The sequence below is a fragment of the Solanum lycopersicum genome, chromosome 10 (assembly GCF_036512215.1).
Source record: "Solanum lycopersicum chromosome 10, SLM_r2.1".
Classification (NCBI taxonomy): domain Eukaryota; kingdom Viridiplantae; phylum Streptophyta; class Magnoliopsida; order Solanales; family Solanaceae; genus Solanum; species Solanum lycopersicum.
The window spans coordinates 60,406,947-60,426,073 of NC_090809.1; the positions used below are offsets into that span (position 1 = coordinate 60,406,947).

The window sequence follows — 19,127 nt, forward strand, 5'->3', positions numbered from 1 at the left end:
ACACCACTTGTGTTTAGATCAAGCTAAACTCGGTGACACTCTCATCTACTAACACCATAACTCAAACTCATTCTAATTACTAAATTCATTAGTGCTAGATCTCAGAGTTACGTGTTTTGATCATCTGAATTAACATGTTTTTGAACCACGTTTGTAAATTTAACTATAGCGTTTTAAATCTTGAATTCACCGCATTAGAACTCAATAAATCATAAGATCCAAAAAAGGGTCAGCCCAAGCTATTGCATGAAACATTATTAGGTGGTCACTTCTTATTAAGATACCAACTTTGATGTGACAAGACAATGCAAATGTGACAATTGCTAATGACAATGTAAGTGTATCTTCTTCTTTCTTTTTGACAATGGATATCACACATATATACAATGAACTACTCCATCTTTCCATCAGTCTCTATTTTTTACTTCCCTAAAACTCAGTTTTCAGATCACTAATTTGTTTGCAAGATTTTTTTTTAACTCCAGTCATGGTGTAGGTAAAGAGGTGCAATGTGGAACTAACTTCAATGTTTCACTCACCTTACTTTAATGATAAGATTAATTTAAATTTGTGTCCGTAATATGAAATATTTTAGAGACATACATGTAAATTAGATTTTAAATTTAACTCAAAAGAGTCGAATTGATCAACGATTAATTTAAATGTGTCTGTACTATGAAATATTTTAGAGTCATACATGTAAATTAGGTATTAGATTTAACTCAAAAGAGTCGAATTGACCAAGTTGATCGCAATGAAATTCATTATCTCTTTCACGCTCAGATTTAAACATTCTTTATTTAGGATTTGACTATGTATGTCTTTTCATGGACCGAGGTAGTTTCAACCCCACTTAAAGTAAAACATACACAAATTAGGTATTTGACATAACTCACACACCAAAAACTATTTTTCTAATAGTATAGATATTTTATATTGCATGGATCTAAGCAAAAAAATAAGACGCAAAACTTATACGTCGTTATTGCTCATGTGCTATCTAATGAATTCATTGCACTACACTCGTTGATGATTATAAATGTTGATTCTGTTAGGTTATTAGCATTTTAATATTAATATTTAACATATTAAATTGCTTTATTTTGGAGTTATAAGAATGGATGACTTCTACATCATCCATTAGCATTGGTTATCCATCAATGTATTTCATTCTTAATTCCTCCATTACTCCCTTTGTAACCTATGTAACATATGTAACTCCCTTTGTAACATATGTAACATATGTAACTCCCATTATAACTTATGTAACCTATGTAACTCCCATTGTAACCTATGTAACTCCTAAGGCCATTATCTTCACTATTTACTACCTCCATTATCTTCCTATTCATTGCTAGGAAGACTTCTTGTAGTATAAATAGTGGTAGTCTTCATTTGGTTTTAGACACACACAATTCATAAGAGAGAACAAAGAGTGAAAGAGTTAGTCTAAAGAGAGTTCTTATTAGTTGAAGGGAGGTGTTCTTTTTTTTTTTGTGGAGCTTTGGACTCAACTCTTGTCCAGAGTTGTTGAGTTATACTTTGTGAAGGCTGTTGTATCCTGGAGGGGACAAGTCAAAGAGGACTACTGCTGGACCGGTGAAAACATTTGCTGCAGTGGGCTTGAATCTCCTTAAAGAGAGCGAGATATCCGCGCCTCAGCCTGAAGAGATTACTTTCTTCATTTTGTTTTCAATTGTAATCTTGCAATTTTATTATCTTGTAAGTTTTTTCACTAACAATTTTAAGGAGATTCAACATGGCTACAATTGAAAAAACCGCGGATATCAAGATGGGAGATCTTAACAAGTCATTTTGGTTCAATGGTAACCATTTCAAAAGATGGAAGGGTAAAGTACTTTTCTATTTAAGTCTTCTCAATGTTTCTTATGTATTAACGGAGAAGAATCCAAATAAAGAAGACATCACCACTATGAATGATGATGAAACTATTTCTCATCTAGAGAAAGTGGAAAAGTACGATGGTGATTCCTATAAGTGTCGGTATAATCTTCTTAATTGTCTATCTGATAATTTTTATGATTATTATGATAGAACTTACTCTAGTGCAAAGAAAATTTGGAAGGCATTGCAGAGTAAATATGATACCGAAGAGGCTGGAGCGAAAAAATATGCAGCTAGTAGATTTTTTCGTTTCCAAATGGTGGACAACAAATCAGTGGTAGATCAAGCTCAAGACTTCATCATGATTGTCGGAGAGCTTAGGTCCGAAGAGGTTAAAATTGGAGATAACCTTATTGTTTGTGGCATAGTGGATAAACTTCCACCTTCTTGGAAGGAATTTCAAAAAACTATGCGCCACAAACAAAAGGAAACCTCTCTTGAAAGCTTGATAATGAAAATCCGCATGGAAGAAGAAGCAAGAGGCCAAGATGCACTTTTACAAACAGAAGAGAACAACATCACATCGAAGGTAAATTTAATTACTTCGAATAATGCTACTCCTGAAACTCACAAAAATACTTCTTTAAAGCCTAAGAAGAAAAAATTCAAGAAAAATAATGGTAGACCTCCCAAAAAAAAATAATGGTGAAAATCACCAAGCACAAAATCAACAAGTTCAAGAAAAGGGACCATGCTTTGTTTGTGGCAAGAGTGGGCATAATGCTCGATTTTGCAGATTCCGGAAACGTGGTCCTAACCCTCAGGCAAACGTTACCGAAGAACCTTTTGTGGGGGTGATTACCGACATAAACATGGTTGAGAATGTTGATGGATGGTGGGCTGATTCTGGTGCAAACCGTCATGTCTGTTATGACAAAGACTGGTTTAAAAAATATACTCATTTTGAGGAACCCAAAACTATCATGCTTAGTGATGCTCACACTACTCAAGTGCTTGGAAAGGGAGATGTTGAATTGTGTTTTACTTCTGGAAGGATATTAACATTGAAAGATGTACTTTATACTCCTTCTATGAGAAAAAATTTGATGTCTAGTTTTCTTCTTAATAAAGCAGGCTTTAAACAAATTATTGAATCTGATCAATATGTAATAGTGAAGAAAGGTATTTTTGTGGGGAAGGGGTATGCATGTGATGGGATGTTTAAGTTGAATGTTGAAATGAATAAAACTTCTACTTCTGTTTATATGTTTTCTTCTACTAATTTTTGGCATGCTCGTTTGTGTCATATTAATGATCGTTATGTTGGAATCATGAGTAGTTTAGGATTAATCCCAATGGTTAAAAAGAATTTTGAAAAGTGTGAGACTTGTAGTAAAGCCAAGATCACTAAAAGGCCTCATTTTCAAGTTGAAAGAAAAACTGATTTGTTAGAATTAGTTCATACTGATATTTGTGAACTTGGTGGAATTCTAACTCGTGGAGGTAATAGATATTTTATCACTTTCATTGATGATTTTTCTAAGTTTACATGTGTTTACTTGATGAAAAATAAAAGTGATGCTTTTGAAAATTTCAAAACTTATCTCAATGAGGTTGAAAATCAGTTTGGAAGAAAAATAAAAAAAATTAGAAGTGATAGAGGCCGTGAATATGAATCAAATGAGTTTAATTCTTTTGTTCGATCATTGGGAATAATTCATGAAACTACTCCTCCTTACTCTCCTTCGTCTAATGGAGTAGCAGAAAGGAAAAATAGAACTTTAGTTGAATTGACTAATGCCATGCTAATTGAGTCACATACACCTTTAAATTTTTGGGGTGAAGCTATCTTAATTGCTTGTTATGTGTTGAATCGTGTGCCTCATAAAAAATCTAAATTGACACCTTTTGAATTGTGGAAAGGTTACAAGCCAAGTTTGGGATATCTAAGAGTTTGGGGTTGTCTAGCCTTTGTGAGGCTAATGGATCCCAAGATTACAAAGTTGGGTAAGAAAGTTACTACTTGTGCTTTTCTTGGTTATGCTTCAAATAGTACAACCTATAGATTTTTTAATCTTGAAGATAATATTGTAGTAGAATCTGGTGATGCTATTTTTCATGAAAATAAATTTCCTTTTGATACTAAAAATAGTGGGGGTCAAAGGATTGAACAAAATATTTTGTCACTACCTAGTTCTTCTACTTCAACTTTAAAAAATAAAGATGTTGTTGATTTTGAGTTAAGAAGAAGTAAAAGAGCTAGAGTAGAAAAAGATTTTGGTCCTGATTTTTATGTGTTTAATGCTGAAAACGACCCTCTAACTTTGAAAGAAGCATTATCTTCACATGATTCTATTTTTTGGAAAGAGACTGTAAATGATGAAATGGAATCTCTAATTTCTAATAAAACTTGGAAGTTAGTTGATTTACCACCGGGTTGTAAAACAATTGGTTGCAAATGGGTCTTTAGGAAAAATTTGAAACCGGATGGTTCTATTGACAAATACAAGGCTAGGTTAGTTGCAAAAGGTTTTAAACAACTAGAAGGCCTAGAATTTTTTGATACTTTTTCTCTGGTAACGAGAATTACATCCATTAGACTTTTAGTTGCTATGGCTGCAATTTTTGATTTGCAAATTCATCAAATGGATGTAAAAACTGCTTTTCTAAATGGAGACCTAAATGAAGAAATTTATATGGACCAACCCGAGTGTTTTGTTGAAGCAGGCCAAGAAAGCAAAGTATGTAAACTTACTAAATCCCTATATGGCTTAAAACAGGCACCAAAGCAATGGCATGAAAAGTTTGATTCCTGCATGATTGAAAATGGTTTTAAGACAAATGAGTGTGATAAGTGCATATATCATAAGTCTTGGAATAATTCACATGTGATCATTTGCCTATATGTTGATTACTTGTTGATCTTTGGCTCTAACATGAATGTTATTGATGAAGCTAAAAATGTTCTTAGAAGCCATTTTGATATGAAAGATCTTGGTGAGGCAAATTTTATTCTTGGAATAAAAATAACAAGAACATGTGAGGGGATTTTCCTTGACCAGTCACATTATGTTGAGAAAATTTTGAAAAAATATAACTTTCATGATTGCAAGCATGTTGCTACTCCTTTTGATTCAAGCGTTCACTTATTTCCTGTTGAAAGTGAAAATGATGTAATAAATCAAAAGGAATATGCTAGTATAATCGGAAGATTGAGATATGTGACTGATTGCACTAGGCCTGATATTGCAAATGCAGTAGGAGTACTTGGCAGGTTTACAAGCAAGCCAGGTAATGAACATTGGCATGCTATAACAAGAGTTATGAGATATTTAATTGGAACGAAAAATTGTGGTTTGTTCTATAAAAAATATCCTGCTGTACTTGAAGGCTTTTGTGATGCGGATTGGAACACTTTGTCAGGTGATTCCTGTTCTACAACTGGTTATGTCTTTACTTTAGGTGGTGGTGCTTTTTGTTGGAGATCAAAAAAGCAAACTATAATTGCCAACTCTACCATGGAGGCTGAACTAATTGCTTTAGCTTCAGCTAGTGAGGAAGCAAATTGGTTAAGAGATTTATTGTTTCAAATTTCTTATTTTGAAAAATCAATTCCTCCTATTTTAATTCATTGTGATAGCACCGCTGCAATTGGTAGAGTTCAAAACCGTTATTACAACGGTAAATCCAGACCTATAAGGAGGAAACACAGTAATGTAAGATCGTATTTGACAAATGGTACCATTAATGTTGATTATGTCAAATCTTGTGATAATCTTACAGATCCTCTTACAAAGGCCTTAACAAGAGAAAAGGTTTGGAGCACATCGAGGGGGATGGGATTGAAGCCTACAAATTCTTGAGTCATATATGAGGAAACCCAACCTGGGGACTAGAGATCCTATAACCAGGTTCAAAGGGAAAAACTAATCATATGATGACTTGTTGTGAAAAATGCACTATTTTTTTCCCTCCCTATGATGTGAGTGCATTATTTCCTGTAGTTTGTGAAGGTTGAGTTGATAAAACTCTTAATGAATATCTGTAGCCCGTATGGGTGGAGTGTTAATCTTACAGGAGCACTCTCGACAGATTTCACCTATGTGATGTGTGGAAGTAGGTCGCTTCCTATGAGAATGGGGCTTATTCTCAAATGCACTCATGAAACCGGGATAGCACATGGCCATAACGTGCTGGCTGTTAAAGCTCATGTCAACACCTTGGTTATTATGTGTGAGCAGTGATATTTTATTTCCCTTAAGCAGTCATAGTTCAAGTCTGAGACTACTACGACTCTGGAGTAAAAGTTACTGTTTCACTAAGTGGAGGTTCAATGCAGAGTACACCTTCATTATGCATAGTAGTCTTCCTTCAGCTGATATACTCTCTTATCTAAATATTAAAATGAGTGGGGGATTGTTAGGTTATTAGCATTTTAATATTAATATTTAACATATTAAATTGCTTTATTTTGGAGTTATAAGAATGGATGACTTCTACATCATCCATTAGCATTGGTTATCCATCAATGTATTTCATTCTTAATTCCTCCATTACTCCCTTTGTAACCTATGTAACATATGTAACTCCCTTTGTAACATATGTAACATATGTAACTCCCATTATAACTTATGTAACCTATGTAACTCCCATTGTAACCTATGTAACTCCTAAGGCCATTATCTTCACTATTTACTACCTCCATTATCTTCCTATTCATTGCTAGGAAGACTTCTTGTAGTATAAATAGTGGTAGTCTTCATTTGGTTTTAGACACACACAATTCATAAGAGAGAACAAAGAGTGAAAGAGTTAGTCTAAAGAGAGTTCTTATTAGTTGAAGGGAGGTGTTCTTTTTTTTTTTTGTGGAGCTTTGGACTCAACTCTTGTCCAGAGTTGTTGAGTTATACTTTGTGAAGGCTGTTGTATCCTGGAGGGGACAAGTCAAAGAGGACTACTGCTGGACCGGTGAAAACATTTGCTGCAGTGGGCTTGAATCTCCTTAAAGAGAGCGAGATATCCGCGCCTCAGCCTGAAGAGATTACTTTCTTCATTTTGTTTTCAATTGTAATCTTGCAATTTTATTATCTTGTAAGTTTTTTCACTAACAGATTCAAAGATCAAAATGTTAATTTTTATGAGAGTAATTAATTTTCACTATGGATTCAATAATTTAAGAACAACTTTTTTCTTTTTAAATAAAATCAGAAATATATTTTTTTAAATAACAATTATTAATTAAATGACCATACGAGAAATTACCGGAACTTATTTTGGCTTTTGATCGAAAAGAACTGATTCGTTATGATTTCATATTTAGCGTCTCTTTCAATCTGTCTTTTTTTAAAAAAATAAAAATTCTTTTTGCCTCTCTTTAAAGCAGCTTTAGCTAACTGAACTTATAGTTTCATTATACTATTCTTCTATTTCTCTATTCTTTATTGACCACCTTTTTCTTTTCTCTTTTTAAATTTTTTATCGATTTTGATATTTATTTTAAAATTGCATAGAATCCATTTGAAAAGGCGCATTTTTATTAATTTTTTTTTCAATTTCAAATTCAAACTCAAGACATCTGATTAAAGTAAAAACAATTTAATATGCGTCGTATATCTTGAGCGGTTATTCACCACTTTCCATTCACTCACAAATAAATAATTTATTTGAATAATCAGTCTAATGGTATAATTACCAAAAGTGAATTTTGACTTTTTTTTAATTAGGGGAAAATATTTCATGGGAAAATGCTTATCTAATATGTTAGTTATATATATATATATATATATATATATATATATATATATATATATATATATATATATATATATATATATATATATATATATATATATATAAAATAAAAGTCATATAGATAAATAAGTTATAATCTAGTGAATAATTTAATGTAAATATCGAAAACTGCTTATAAAATTTTTAGATTAAAAAAAGAAAGAAGAGGGGAATGTGTGTTTATACTTTCATGAAAACGTTCGTGTCTCATTGTATTCATATATGAGATACGAGATATGTATAAACAAAGTTGGCTATTCTATATCTACGAAAATTTGTAATTTACTTATATACGAATCTTTTCATACACTAATAAGAGATACAACTAGACGATAATCGACTAGAATATACGTATATGGTGAAAATCAATAAGCTAAACAAAATAGTCAAAAAGTTTGTAGGATTTGTAGGTGCAGCACTACTTATTACCATGGGACAAAGACATAATTGTAGTAAGTTTTGAAGAAGACTAATTTTTGAGCAATAAATGTATAAGATAACTGCTACTTTTCATCGATACAAATAAAAAGAACTCACTCAGTAATATTATCTATACTTCAATGTAAATATAATATCAATCTCATGATTGTCGATTTGTTCCATTCATCACTATGTCATACCTTTGGATGATTCAAGATCTTGTCACGGTACTACCTTTAATACTCCCTCAATTTCAATTTGTGGCACTTAATCTTATTGGACACGAAATTTTATGGGGGAAATGTGCTCTTTATTAATACGTTACGAGATTTCTTTGACTTCGAAAATATCTGATTAAAGATAAAATATAAAATTTTAAATAAATTTACTTTCAAATATTTACATAAACGTGTCATTCTTTCTTAGATTCAACTAATAAGGAATTTTGTAACACCTAAAACAAAATGAACTTCTAAGTATTTCCTTCATTATATTTTATGCTAAGATATTTCATTGAAAATAAAATTTACTTGTAAAAAATGAAATCTCTTTAAAATTTTATAGTTTAGAATAAATTTTTCATATTTGTATGACAATTAATCATTTAATTAAGGAATTATTCCGAAAAAAGGAATTTTAAAAGCTGAAAACAATTTATATGGGCCGGGAGAAAACTCTCATTGTGATGAAGAAAGGCCCAATGGTTTTATGTGTGATATATTTGGGCCTTTAAATAACTGGACTTTATCTTAAGGAAAAACTACGTATCTATCGATACTTAACTATCACATATACATATTTTATTTCTACTATATCGTATTTATAAAAAATTAAATCAAATACACAATCCCTTTAAATATGATAATGAATAGTTATCTTAAAATTACTTCTCCTCAATTAGTTGGACACTATCAATTCAAATTAATTTTGTTTTATTCTTTTCAGTTGTTTCCCTTCCCAATCCCAAAATAGATACCTCACGTATCCCACCATTACCCCTTTTTTCTTCTTCTTCATTCAACGTTTCCTTCCCCTATTACAAAAAAAATTGTATCTCATTCTCACTCCCACACGTATCCCTTATTTCTTAACCATTTTTATTTCCTTTTGCATGTGCTGAATTCATATCAAACTCTACGTAATTAGCATTAGTTAAAGTGACAAAGTAAGATTATCTTTAGTTTTTTCTATTGTATATTTGTTTTCAGTCGTATCATGTATTTGATTCGATGGTTTTGATTTTTTGTAGCCAATTTATTGTTAGGTTTTTATATTGTTTGCTCCATTTTAATGACTCATAATTTAGAAAATAGTATGAATATTGTTATGTATCCGAGACACATGCTTTTGAATATAATGTATGAAATTGATACTTGATACGTCGAATTAATAATAGATACATGAAATTAATATTGTCATATAAATAGATACATAAAATTAATACTAGACACATATAATAAATACACAAAATTAATATTAGATAATTTTATGGTACATATGAATCTACTTGTATGATACATATCCAAGTGTTTTGTTTGTTGGATACATCATACATTGACAATAGATACATCAAATTAATGAATTTTATTATTTTAAGAGTAATAAAATGAAATTAATCAAATTGCATGACCAAGATATACATATTTTTGTCTTTTATAAATGATGTTAACGAATTTATTATTTCAAATAGTAATTGAATGAAATTAATTAAAATAGATACTCCTTGATTCAAACCAATGTATCCTAAGTATGGAATATGGTAGAGGAAGTAATATTTAAAACTATTGGGAATCTAAGTAATAAGAACTTAAACTAATGAGATTTATGTAGTTTACCCACATATACATGATCTTCATTAACATCATTGAAGAATAAAAATAGAGTGCTTAGAATTAAAACTTGTCTCCTAGCTCTCCAGGAGCGAAATTAGGAGGAGTTTCGTGGGCTCGGACAAACTCAATAGCTTTTTCATAAACCCTATATTTGTACTAAAGAATTAAGTAATAACTTATGAACCCTTAACAAAATTGATTGACAGCTCAATGATAAGAAAGGGGAATGAAATTTAGAACTCATAAACTCCTAATACTGACGCCGCATCTGCTCTCCACCTCTAGCATCTCATCCAACCCCCTTACTCCAGTCTACCATACTCACTCCACCCCCAACCCGACCTTTATCCCATGTTAGTAGTGTTTATCAAAATTATATATATATTCGCGTTTGCAACACCATTTTTTATTTACTAATCAAATATATTACAAAACACATTCATTTTTCACGAAAACTTTTTTTCGTAAAAAACATTTTCCTTCTTTCCAAAATACTAATTTTGACATATATAAAGACATAGCAATCTATCAACTACTTTAGATTTGTATCAATCATGTTAACCTAGTTTTCAAGTTGAAGCAACTTAGCTAATGCACCCTAAGTGGTAGGTAAGTAGGTACCTTAATTGGATTCTAGTTCAAACATGTTTTGCAACTTGTCATCATGTAGAATCCTTGTCCGAGTGATTTTACTGTTACGATCCACTGAAATTTAATTATTAATTATTTTAATTTTTTTAAAAAAGGAAAAATTTATTTTTAAATATCGTATTATAAAAAAGAAATGTTTTTAAAGTAGATGAAATAAAAGAAGATTTAACATTGGTCACTTCCTTGAATTTTTTTGTATTAATTACAACTCAAGTAAATTAATTTTTTTTATATACGTGGATATAACTTATTATCTTATATTGGATTATTAAAGATCTATCTTTATGAGAAGATTATTGAATTATTTCAAATGTGTCCTTTTCAAATTTGATAATATTAGTTTTGTAATGTAATGAGACAAAGAAGGCAATTTCTCAAAAAATTTCTTACTGTTATTATATACTCTCGTTTCTATCTACTTGTTCATATTTTCTTTTATATTAGTTCTTATTTACTTGTTTATTTTAACAAATCAAGAAAGAACAGTAATATCTTTTTTAATATGTCATTCAATTCAAGAAAATTTCTAGTACTACTAAGTTGTAATGCATGTTTTTTGGAATCAGAAAATATATTTATTATATTTGGAGAGTTGTAAAATCTTTTAAATTAAGAATAAAATTATAACTAACATATGATAATCACTACGGTCTTAATATTTATACTACTTCTTAAGTGGATAACTAAATAGGAACAGAGGGAGAGTACTTTATATTTAGAGCCTGTTTGACTCAGCTGGTCAAATTGACTTAAAAGCTGGTTTTTGACTTATTACCTGTTTGGCAATACTCAAAATAACTTATTTTAAGTTAAAAAAAAACTTATTTTAAGCCAAAAGTTATAAGCTGGGGTAGGAGTGCTTTTTTTTTTAGCTTATAAGTTGTTTTAAGTTGACCACATTTTTATCTTTTTCCCCTTAATATTTTATACAATCTCCAAATTACCCATATAACCCTAACATTTCTTTCTTCCATTTTTCCCTTTTCACGTTTGACATAACAACTTAAGCACTTTTATCCAAACGCATAACTGCTTATTTTAAAAATAAGTTTCAGCACTTTTAAAAATACTTTTTTAAAGTTGCTTTTATTAAGTCTATCCAAACGGACCCTTAATTTCTCCCATCAAGTTGCAAAATAAGATAACTTTTTCGTTTTCCAATTACAAATTATTTGTAATTTCATTCAACTCTCTAATTATATACTTAAGATAAGCATCATAACTTGTCTAATTAATATTTAACAGTTTAATACTTGACTTACCTCTCCAAACATGAAAACTTAATCTAACCCCAAACAGCCAAAAAATTTCCACAAGAAATAGGTCACAACGTATGACTTTTTGCCAATAAATATATTCATTATTTAAATTTATAGTTCGTAAATTTAAAAATAAAACAAGTTCCAACATTTGAAATAGATAATTTATACTTATTAAAATAAATTTTTCACCCAATATAAAGTTTAAAACTAAAATTAATTATTTACTAGCGCGATAACCATAACTATTTATCGAAATACACCTTATAAAATAACCACGAACGCTATTTATTTTTTACTCTAGAACTAAATGCCAAGTTTCAAACCCATCCTCAAAGGAAGAGAAAAAAAATATATTTTAAAAAAAAACATTCTTTTTTTAATTATATAAATATTTTAATAATGATACACATGTCAGTCTTTGGTTATAATTTCATATGGTCCAAATATCAAAATAGAAAAACTATGTTTACCATCACTTCACTCCAAACCGCCCATGTTTGATGACTTTTTATAGTAAAATTAAAAAAAAAAAGTAAAATATTTATTAGCTAAATTAAAATAACTATTAAAAATTAGTATGGCCTTCTAATTGACAGTTAATTTTTTTTATCTCATAAATATTACTCCCTCCATTTAAAAATATTTGTCATGTTACGCTTATCGAAAATTAATTTAACTAATTTTTAAAAGTAAATTGTATCACATTAATTCGATATTTTAAACAAAAAAATTTGATATTCTAAAACTATATGAAAAGTACTATAAATTACAATTTTTTCAAATTAATGTGATAAAAAAAATGCATTTTAAAATGTTAGTCAAAGTTTTTATAATTTTACTTTAAAAATAGAAACCATGACAAACAATATCGGACGAAAAAAATATTATTTAGCATATATATAAAATATAATATGAAAAATAATTTTAATATTTTTTTGACGATTATACTGATATATTATTATAGAGGATCCGTTTGTATTAGGTTTAACTAATTAAGACTTGTTAATCTCAGCAAGATAGGAGCTCTTTTGATCGGGTAATAATAGAAGATTTTTGACTCTTATAAGGTTAAATTAATTGTATTTGTGATTTTGTTACGTACGTAATATATTGAAATTGAAAAATTTATACTTCATTCGTTTTTTAAAAAATGATTTTCTTTTCTTTTTAGTATTTTTCAAAAAGAATGACCTCTTTTCTTTTTAGTATTTTTCAAAAAGAATAACCTCTTTTCTTTTTGGGTAACAACTTGTCACGTGACATGTTTAAGGCCACAAGATCAAAGGGCAATTTTGTACATTTGATCTAACTTTAATTTAGGATCACAAGATTAAAAAATTTTCTTTATATTATTATACTCCATGTCAAGTCAAAGTAGGTTATTCTTTGTGAAATGGAAGGAGTATTTTTTATAAGAATGATTTTTCTAGATAGATAAAAAATAAACGAAGCGGGACATCTAAAGTGAGTATCGATTATCGAATAAGTATTATATACTTGAAATTCATTTTCATTATCGAGAATTCAACAATTTAATTATGAATTTACGCATAAATTGTCATAATTAATAAATATAAATTTTATTATTTAACAGTATGAAATGCTGATCATATCGAGGAAAGAACCATAAACAAATAGCAAAAGTAACAACTTGCATGGATATTTATCAATTTATGGCCTTAAGTTATCGAATTTTAATTTTGCCTTTAATGACCTAGCATTTGACATTTAAATCAATTATTGAACCTAATCACTTAATTTGTTGTATTAGTTTTTTCCTTACACCTAATTTTTTTTCCTTGTTTCCCTTTTAGTTTTTGGAGTCTAAATTGAAGCCCTGACTAAATACGAATTACTCACTGTAAAACTTATTCGAAGGTGATGCTCCCAATAAGATTTTCTTCATCACCAGACTTTGAACTCGAGATCTTTGATTACGAGAGTAGCAATCTCACTATTACTATACCACTCCAACATTAACTTCCATTGTATATTAGTTAATCATAGAGCAAGTATACTCATAATCATCATCATAAAAAGAAGTCAACTCTTTTAATGTCTTCTTTGGATCCTTTTATTACCAAAACACAAATTAAAAGTGAAAGCAAGTAAATTTTTAGAGAGTTGTGTGTAGCTTATCTAATGGACGGTTGGATGATGATGTTGATAGTGAGAGGTGGGGCCCAACCAAAAAAGAAAAAAGAATTTTCTAGAGTTATTGGAGTTATATATACATGGGTAAAAATTGACATGTATATAATATCAAATTATTGTTTGATTACATGATATTTATCGATCAAAAGATAATTGAGTCATCAAAGTATGAATGATGTGACCATACTATATATGCAAGACACCTCACATATTATCAAGACTAATCCAATATTTAGATGAATATGAGTTCAATTCATCACGTAAATTAAGATTAATATAATAAACGTTTAGATAATATTTTGAAAGAAGCAAATAAATATGTAGATTTTTTAACAAATGAAGTACATAAACATAAAGAAGATATCGTAATCAATGAAGCTCCGCTCAAGAAAATGGAGTTAAAGGTATGTTTTGCTAGATGTAAGAAAATAAATAAATAATTGAAGTGATAATAATTAATTAAATCGAAGAAATTATTAGAAACACTCTAAGCCATAATGGAATATTGCATTAGTTTTGACTTTTGAGTTAGTGATTGGTTTGTATTTATGGGTTTGGTTACAATCCAATTAATAAATTATAATTAAATCAATAGCATTAGCCTCGTGTTTAAATTAATCAGGCTTTAAACATAATAATGAGATAATATTGCAATTAAAAATTAAAAATAAAAGATACTGTATATCACTATTTTAAGATAACAATAATGATAATATATTCTCGTATAATTTTACAAATTAAATATGAGAAGATATATCTTTATGAAATATGAAAATCAATTTCGATAGACCATCTACTTGAAATAAAGAGATATTTAGTGAATGACACGAATGAAAATGCTTTGTATCAAAATTCCATTAAACTTGAGTTTTTCACTATTAGCATATGGTCTATGTTTAAGATGAAGAAAATATTATCAAATTCACTCATAATAATAATAATAATAATAAGTAAATTTATGTGAAATGCTTTGGATATCTAACTTGCTATATACAATAAAATACAATAATTATTTAGTCTTTATATACACAAATCAATTACTATAATATAGTTCAATCATTTCCACAAATGATTTTGACATTTTATAAAAACAAAAATGAATGAAATATTAATGCTAACATGGCACATGTTGAACTTAGCTATCATTGAAAAATTAAGGTCCAATTTGCGAACTTTTCTTTGATTCTTGACACATGTCATGCTGGATTTGAAGAAATAGAAATGAAAGTCTAATTCCGCTAGAGAAAGTTGAATATGAATTAAACCAAAGAGGAGTTTTTGACTCAAAAAGTAGTGGCAGGAAAGGAAGCAGCACACCAGGAGTGAAGACGAAACAAGATTTCAGTGATTCCGTCTTCTATTAATTCTTTATTCAAATTCAATTCCAACAAATAAACAGATTTCTAAACTTGTTGGATTTTTTCATCAGATATTTCAACTACGTCATTTTCTACTAAATATTGAATCCTCATAATCCGTTCCCTTTAAACAAACACCGTTGTCTAATGTAGAACCAGATTTATGATGAGTATTGATAGAGGATACGTATTTTGTTCCACAACTCATTAGTCCAATTGATAGTGAAAATGTTCGAGAATAATTGTGTTTTACTTAAGTCATTTGAACACAATTAGAAAAAAATGAGACTAACACGAGTTTTCTTCATTCCTTCAATCAAAATTATTACAGTTCGAACACAATTAAAGACATTTATAATAGAAAAGCCGATCAAAATCAACCAATATTATTTTTTTAAAAAAAATTTGGACCATTTCTCGATTTGTGCGTGTCATCCTTGCGCATGGGCCATGCTAATCTTCTCTGTATGTTCCAATTTTAAAGGAACAAATTATGGGTAGTTCAATAATTCAATAGAAAATGACATAGTTAAGACATTCGAGAAAAAAATTCTAACAAGTTTAGAAATTTATTTATGTAATCGACAAAAATTAACATCATTTATCACTTAGGAGACGTGAATATAACAAACTTATTATGTCGATTTTAATGGTTGAAGAGAATAGAGTATATATTTCATTATTTTTGATAAATTCTCGATTAAACAAGATAAATATATATAGAGTAAATTGTTGTCAATAGATTCTGGAGATAACAAAACAAGAAGCAAAATTACGTAAACGTTTGATATTGATATTAGGCATAAGCCAATTCCATTTCGGTTTCAGGGGTAAAAAAGGGAGGAATTTGTTCTCACATGTATTTACGAGATCAATAACTTTGGTACAACCTCCAAAATGGATCAATCCTAGCCGTTGATTAGATTCTAATCAAATCCCCACCCTTAAAACAAACACACTTTTTCACCGAAATTGAAAAAAGAAAAGAAAGGAGAATCAAACGATCACCAATTACTTATCAACATCTATGCTGCTGTTCCATCATAATACAGAAGTCCTCGAAGCATACAAACCCATCACCATTTTTATCCACACCTCTTATCATACGCCGGCACTCCTCTAACGTGCACCGTGAATCTCCGATCTGCCTAAACACGCTAAACAGCTCATCCGCCGTGATCTTCCCGTCGTGATCGGCATCGAAGAAATCAAAAGCATCTCTCAGCTCAGAATCACACGCCGGCGGTCCAAACGCTGAGCTAATAGCTCCGAATTCCTGTAAACTAATACATCCATCTCCGTCAACATCAACTTCTTCAAGCAACAACATGAGTTCCTCCTTACTCGGTGGTTCAGTCCCGACTCTGCTTAAAATCGCTTCCAGCTCTTCCTTCCTTATCTTACCGTCGCCGTCAGTATCCATCATGTGAAACGCATGGATTAGCTCAGCGTAAACTACTTCCGCAGCAGAGATTTCGTTCGGTAAGACGCTAGTTGGAGTAGATGATCCGGTTGGTTTTCTGAAGCCGCGATGAGGAAGGGAATCGGAATCGGAGGAGGAACCGAAGGATGAGGTTTGAGATCTGGAAATTGATCGAGTTTTTTTGTAGTTGAAGAGCTTTTTGGGGAAGTTTTTGAGGAGCTTCATAGCTATGGAGGATGAGAAAGTGAAATGGAGAATGAAAAAACAAGAAAAGATGAGTGTATGAGATAGAGGAAGAAGATGGAGATTAAATGGTAGAAAGCCATGGTGAATTTCCAGGAAACTTCGTAGTGAGAGAAAATGATTTGAAGAGAATACACTGTACTTTTGGTATATTTGTTCAATTATATTTGGACCACTATGGCCCCTCTCTTTCGATACGAATTTAAATTTAGTCTTTAGTTCATCGATATCGAATCAAAAGCCTGTAGTACTCATTCAATATTTAATATTTGTATTCATCTGCAGAATTATAACTTATATACTCAATCTATTTGTTCGATATTTGATTTAAGTGTAGAGTTACAAACTCGTATAATCATTTCGATTTACTTGAATTATATATTTTTTAAAACTACACTATGAAAAAGGACCAAAAATATCGCAATATCAACCTTTTTATCTTAGATTTATTAATTTTCATTATTTTCTAATCTTTTATTAATAAATCAAAATATATTTCTTATAATTTTATACGTATTATAAGTTATAACATTATGTGATTACAAAAACTTTACATTAAAAGATACATAATTAAATGTTCATAAGTATAGAAATACTAGTTTACTATTTATAGATAGAAAATCAAGTTTACTATTAAACTCAATGATGATATAACTAAAAAAAATCATAAAATTTATTGAATCAAAGAAAACGGACAATACCTAAGTCACTTTCATTATTTATGTTTGTGGGACTTTAATTTAATCGCCAACTACTAGAAGTATTCTGCATTTAAAGAGTGATAATTATCTCTTTTAGAATGTGTTTGTGAAAAAAATGAGTGGTCGAGGGATGTTACGTGTTTATCATAATTATAAGTTATAATATAATGTTTATTTTTCAAATTATGTAGAGAAAAGAAAAAAGAATTTTATTGAACGAAAATTAAAGAACATAAAAGCTTTTAGTGAAAAAGTAATGTAAAAAGAAAAATCAATTAACTTATATATCGGTTGATATTAATATCGAGTGTATGATTGGACATATAGGTTACAAGATTTAATTAATTTGATAGGTACTTATGATTGATAATCAATAAGTAAATGATTGGACATAAGTTAGTTTTAATTAGGTTCATTAATTATATATAAGAGAATCATCTTATGTTTATATTCTAACTATGGTTTCCTATTCATTCATTGCACCAAAACTTGGTGTTGGATTCATTGTTGCACGCCAAGATAGGCTAACACATTATTTTAGTAGCAAAAGTTACGTCCAAGTCAGATTCTTTCTCAGTAAGATAGTAAAATATATAGCCTCGATGAATATACTACTTAGCTCTAAAGAAATATATGTAATATTCATGACACGTGAGCATTAAAAAGAACGATCGATTCACAAACTTCAGAATTAACATCTATCGAAGAAAACAGTACACAACACTTTATAGATTATTAATTTGTCTCGTTTGGTCTTCACTTGTCTAAATGCAGTTAATAACACCAACTGACAGCCCATTCAAACGTCTTGTAATTAGACTTTATGGCCAAACTGCTTCTGGACCACAAAAATTAAATTTATAATCGAATTCCATTAGTAAAATCCGAAAAACATGATAGATATATAACTTTTGAGAGGTACATGCATTATTTTCAATCGCAAAAGTAATAATAATGTTACGATAACAATATACTTAATGTGATTCTGTCGTTATCCTATCCCAACCTTAAGAATTAGCTAGAGAAATTGTTTACGATAAATTCTCTATTATTTAAAGACTTGTGACAACTGGAAAACCTCCTGGCCAGGACTCAAAAAGACTTGTCAACACACTTCAGTGGCAGACAATTTGCACATGCCACTCTTCCAAATGCAGAGAAACAGGCAACTGTTTTGCCTATACAAAAGTCACTCAGATAGTCACCAGACACAGGATATTTAGACATGTAAAAGACAAAATTCAGCTCGAAGCGTTACCCTTGAATAGTTCATACAGTGTGCGGTCTAAGGTTTGAATATGTATAGGCAAAATTCTACTCGAAGCGTTACCTTTGAATAGGTCATACAGTGACTGATCTAAATTATAGCGCAAGCGATCGGTCAAATATGGTTCTCCATAACACAATTTAACTAGGGATATAAGAAACAAGAAAAAGATTCTTTAAAA

At 29.9% G+C, this 19,127-nt stretch overlaps 1 protein-coding gene and 1 non-coding gene across 2 annotated transcripts; both read right to left on the reverse strand.

The window, feature by feature from the left end:
* Positions 1-15,711: 15,711 nt before the first annotated feature.
* Positions 15,712-15,816, reverse strand: LOC112939940 (U6 spliceosomal RNA). The gene has a single exon (XR_003244171.1). It is a non-coding gene; the product is annotated as a U6 spliceosomal RNA (small nuclear RNA).
* Positions 15,817-16,084: 268 nt separating this feature from the next.
* LOC101249692 (probable calcium-binding protein CML36) lies at positions 16,085-19,066 on the reverse strand. Its single transcript, XM_004249199.5, has one exon. It carries the CDS (start codon positions 16,958-16,960, stop codon positions 16,331-16,333), a length of 630 nt encoding a protein of 209 aa, XP_004249247.1. The 5' UTR covers positions 16,961-19,066; the 3' UTR covers positions 16,085-16,330.
* Positions 19,067-19,127: the final 61 nt, after the last annotated feature.